This window comes from Camellia sinensis, chromosome 9 (assembly GCF_055761805.1).
Source record: "Camellia sinensis isolate YWXY chromosome 9, ASM5576180v1, whole genome shotgun sequence".
NCBI classification, from domain to species: domain Eukaryota; kingdom Viridiplantae; phylum Streptophyta; class Magnoliopsida; order Ericales; family Theaceae; genus Camellia; species Camellia sinensis.
In genome coordinates this window covers 22,794,580-22,799,814 of record NC_138969.1, presented here as the reverse complement: position 1 = coordinate 22,799,814, position 5,235 = coordinate 22,794,580, and the positions used below count along the sequence as shown (strand labels likewise).

The 5,235-nt window shown below is 33.4% G+C and overlaps 1 protein-coding gene across 1 annotated transcript; it reads right to left on the bottom strand.

Moving 5' to 3' along the window:
* Positions 1-1,726: 1,726 nt before the first annotated feature.
* LOC145799296 (uncharacterized) lies at positions 1,727-3,783 on the bottom strand. Its single transcript, XM_082888845.1, has 4 exons — positions 3,336-3,783; positions 2,525-2,917; positions 2,024-2,082; positions 1,727-1,732 (listed from the first exon to the last, which is right to left on the bottom strand). Exons 1-4 carry the CDS (start codon positions 3,781-3,783, stop codon positions 1,727-1,729), a joined length of 906 nt encoding a protein of 301 aa, XP_082744971.1.
* Between the last annotated feature and the right edge of the window lie 1,452 nt (positions 3,784-5,235).

The following is a 5,235-nucleotide window of genomic DNA, read 5'->3' as shown; positions in this document are numbered from 1 at the left end:
GTTTGGAGAAAAAGTCGCATAAAAGAAAGATCAGCAAACAAGGAGTTACACGGCAACCTGTTCACTCCTCCGTTTGGGAATAGGGTCTAGGCAATCTTTGCCTTCGCCGAACTCCCAGTTGCCTCAGACATTGACCATTACATCGTCAACTCATTTGCCAGAGCTGGCAAGCATCGTTACCAAGTGATGGTCGGTGTCCTTGGCCCTGAGAAAGTAGCGCCCGAGCTGACTGAAGGATTTGGCTAAAGCATAGCAATGCCGAATCGCCGGAATGCCAAGGTTAATCCTGAGACGCCGGTTCAATTCTACGATTCCCATTACGATTCGAAAAAAATTCACATTGGGTTGTGAAACAATCAGACTCTAATAGCAGAGAACGACCCTGAGAAATGGGTGTAGGGGAAAGCGAACTCCGCCCTCCGCGATAGACAAGAGAGGGAAGACGATTGTATTTTGGTCGTCTTTCTCCATATCAAGGGTATTGTCCGTTACCAGAGAAAGATGGACATCCTCAAGGATAGAAAAATGTCTTCAGAACCCAGAGATTTGACCATCGGAAAGGAGGTCTTTCAAATGCTTAGCCATTCTAATAAGGACTCAATGATATTCTAAATCAAAAATAAAAGCGAAAAATAGGATTGCAAGGAGAAGAGAAGAAAACTTACAAAAGGCAAAGGAGACAAGAAGAGAACGGATAGGAGTTGCAGAAAATGCGTCGAAAAAGAGATACCGACTGGCAGTCCAGGAGGTTCAAATATTCGAAAAAGCATGTTTTCGAAGGGACTTAAGTTTCAAATCGTAATAAATATGAGAGAAGTACGAATGGGGCGGGAAAGCATTACAGTGACCAAAAAACACGTACGCATTCTGACACGCATCGGGAAGAGGATTAACCGCCGAATTTTTGACTTCTAGCCAAACACGCCGACTAACTGATGCTAGCGAGGTGTTTGGGGGGCAATTGTGGGAGCCGAATAATTGGAATAATCATAAGCGTATTCTAGAAGACAGATATTACACAACTCTACCCTGCACGATAAGGATGCCGAATATAATAGATAGGCCGAATAGATACTGAACTGTGGAGCCGAGTAAATAAGAGGATAATGAGTGACAAGTGGGCCTGACCACGAGGCCTAGGAAACAAGTATAAATAAAGGAACAACAGACTAAGAAAGGTATGTGAGAATTATTGTGCTTAACTTAGAATACAAGCATTCTTGAGTGTAGAGACTGACTTGTCCTTCGGAGTGCTAATTTCGGCACCCCCGACCGGAGTGTTTATTTCTTTTCAGGAGACTATCAGCGGATCTCGAATGCTCCCCAGGATCAGAAGAGTAATTCCAAACCACTTCTCCACAGTAGATATTTCCAAGTTTGAGAATGAATGTAAGAACATGCTATTTTGGGTATGACAATGATAAATTTATCACTGTAAAAAAGAACATTTTGTTGGATATGGCAGTGATACATTTCTCAACCATTAACATAAATGTAATAAACCATCAACTCTTCCCATACAATCAGTGATAAATTTATCATTCTTTAAAATAACAAAATTCAGGAACCCCATTAATACTTGATTGCTTCCTTGAGACAATGGTAAATTTATCACTCTTACAAAAAAATAATCCACTAACTCACTAGTGATAAATTTACCACTGTATAAAACACCAAAAATAGTAACTATATTTAACCAAAATCAAATAATATAAATCTATGAAACTTAATCCTGTAAAAACATCAGCAAAAAATATAATTTCCATTCAAAAAATTCCTTAATCATTTAATGCAAGTACTGAAATGATATATCTTTCAAAAAATGCTCAATCATTCAATGCAAGTAATACCTCTTAACTCTCAACTAACTAATTCAATTAAAATCAATACAACTAAAGCAGAGCTTCTTTATATGTCTTCCAATTATGAGTTCTCATCTTTGCACACCTATTGCACCTAATTCTCTTGATTTCTCCCTTAGAAGGTATTCTCTCTGTTCTTGGACGTCCAGCTGGTCTCTTACAAAGAGAAGGTAAAAAACATCATCATCAACAACTACATTTGGCTTCCACATACTTGAAACTGGATAGATAGAAGGCGAATAAAAATCACAATAACCATGAACACCGTAGTGATCATCAAGAAAACAATTCAGATGCTTCACACTCCTCTTATAGCATAAAAACCATATTTGCATGGAAAAGAATCAATTTCCCACAATCGACAAGAACAAGAATATTTCCCAACATCAACCATAACTGAATGATCCAATTGGATTTCATAAATGTCATCGCTACATTTCTTAACTATCCATGCCTTTGTATCATTAAAAGCTTCTTACAACTTTTTCTCTGCAAAAAGACAAACAATACAATTCCACTTATTCCCAACTTCTATCATTTTTGAAAATTGCTCCATTAGTTTCGCCCGTATAGCATCAACAAGACTAATTGAAAACAAATGGTGCTCATCCCAAATCTATGAATTAAAAGATTCCGCAACATTTGTGCATATTTCACTATACCTCTTGCCTTGAAAATAAGCATTACACCAACACTTATTAGGAACTTCTGAACACTACGACCACAACGACCCTTAAATTCTTCAAATAGCTCATTTAACAACTCAATAGTAGGAGCATATGCACATCTACTAAAACGAGTAAGCAAATACTCTTTAGATTCACGGCTCTTTACTGACAAATAAGTCTTCAAGTTTGTCTTCAAATGCATCAGACAAAAAGAATGAGAAGAAAATGGAAAGACCTCGACTAAAGCTTTCAGCAAACCTCTATACTGATCAGTAACAAACGCAATATTCCTCCCCAAAGTCAAAATAACAAATAACTTTGACAAGAACCAATGCCAATTGTCATAACTTTCACTATCAACAATGGCAAAACATAATGGATATAAACCTACAAATAAAATATATACACTTTATCAATAACAAATAAAACTGATTACAAAACAAAAGTAAAACGCAAAGTATATAACATATAGCACCAACCATACATAAATTTATCATTGTATAACTAGAAAAAATCAATAGCAGCATACAACATATAGAATCAATGAATAATAAATTTATCACTGTATAAATATAAAAATTTAACAAAAGTATACAACATAAATTTATCACTAATAGATTGACCATACTCAATAATCAACACTCTCCAGTAACAAAAATGATAAAATTATCACTGTTTTAATAATAATAACAAATAGACACAAAATATACATTGGTTACTGTCTTTTGCCGTAACAGCCAATAAACAACTTTTGTATCTTCCTTTCAAGAAAGTTCCATCAAGCATCAACACAGGTTGACAATACTTGAAACCATGAACACATGCCTCAAAAGCAAAAACAAGCATTTGAAATGCCTTCCTTTACTATCAACATCAAATTCCATATCAAAAATACTCCCCGGATTACAATCATTAGCGGCATCAACATACCAACGAAGATCATCAAATGATGAATAGTCACCAAAAACAACACCCCTTACTTTTTCAACACACATCCAAGCTCGCCGATAAGAAACTTCTGTTCCATAACAGCCCTTGAAATCACAAACCACCTCACTAACCGATGTCAAAGCCTTATTACAAATCTCACTTGAAATTAGCCCACCAATCATACTCGATGTCATCTTAGCATGTTTAACTGTACGAAAAGAAGATCCACACGTATGAACATCATCAAATTGTTTAATAACAAAAGCTTTATTAGAATTTTCCACCCTAGTATGCATACTCCATAGACATCCCAAATCAGCCATTCTCTTACAATAAACAGTGACACAATCCTTGTCATTCTTAACAAAATCAAAATCAAAATCAAAACCGGAATGAATAGAATACTTTGACTAAGAGAGGAAAAAAAACAGGGGTAAAACGGTACCAAAAAAAAAAAGGCTCAGGACCTGTTGGTGCACAAGAGCAATCTTCAGGACTAAGAGGGGAAAATTTTTAAAAAGTAGGACCGGCCAGTAAAAAACCTTAATTTTTTAAACACATTCAACTTTCGGGCTAGATTTGGAATTTTTGGTTTCTAGCCTAGCCCAGCATGCTAATAAAATATTTATTTACCTTTAAATATATTTTTTACAAACTATTTATATTGTTTAGTGCATATTTAATATAAACTGTTTGCTTGTAGGGTGTTAAAAAAATCGAATCGGTAAACAGATTCAATTTGGTTTAAATCACCAATTTGATCTGATTTTTATTGGCTTATGTTCTAGTTCTGATTTTGAAAATAGTAGAACCATTTAAATCGGTCTAGTTCCTACTTCTAAGGTTTTGGTTACAATTTTGAACCAAATCGAACCGGACTGTGACATATTTATTTATGTAAAAATTAAAATATAAAAAGTCTCTTATAAGATATGAATACTAACCTTCATTATGAATTGATAAACTCTAATCAAATTGACTAACTTAATTATTGTTAGTTTGTTTATTAATATAAAATATATTTCATATTTATTGTTATACAAAATTTCTAAAATCGAATTGAACCAAATCGGTTTCTATGATTTGATTTTGATCCGGTTCCACAGTTTAACAATTAAAAAATTTAAAGTTCATGAAATTTAAATTTGAAGGTTTAATTTGTTATAAGAGTTCAACCTTAAATTTTTTTTTTTATAATAATTTTCCTTAATAATTATTATTATTACAAGGAAAATTTACCTATAAATCCTATATTGAGGAATGATGATCTGATTAGTCCGAAGAGTTTTCTTATAGACCAATTAGTCCCATTGATTTTGGAAAAATAAATTTAATATATTATTTGAAAATTAAATTTATGATTATACCCTTATTTCTATTATATTTTCTTCCTCTTTTTTTTTTGGTGTTTGGGAAGAATTTTAGTTAGGTTTTTTCTCATTTTTTCCACTAAAAGACAAAAATTTTGCAAAACCAAAAAAAAACACTTTCAAACAAAATATCACATCCAACCCCATAATCATTTCACTTTTTCTCTCACAAACATCACATCTAACCACAAAAAAACCCAACTATCTTCCCAAACACAAAAAAAAATTTCTTCAATAATATCCTACATCTAAAAAAATCTACATAAAAACCTACTTTCCAAACACCATGAGAATCAAATTTTGGATGAATTTTTATGTGGGAATCTTTTTTATTTGGAATGACTTGAAATATGAGATTCTTCAAATATTTCAAAAGGAGTACAAAAACTTCTTCGTAAATTTTGA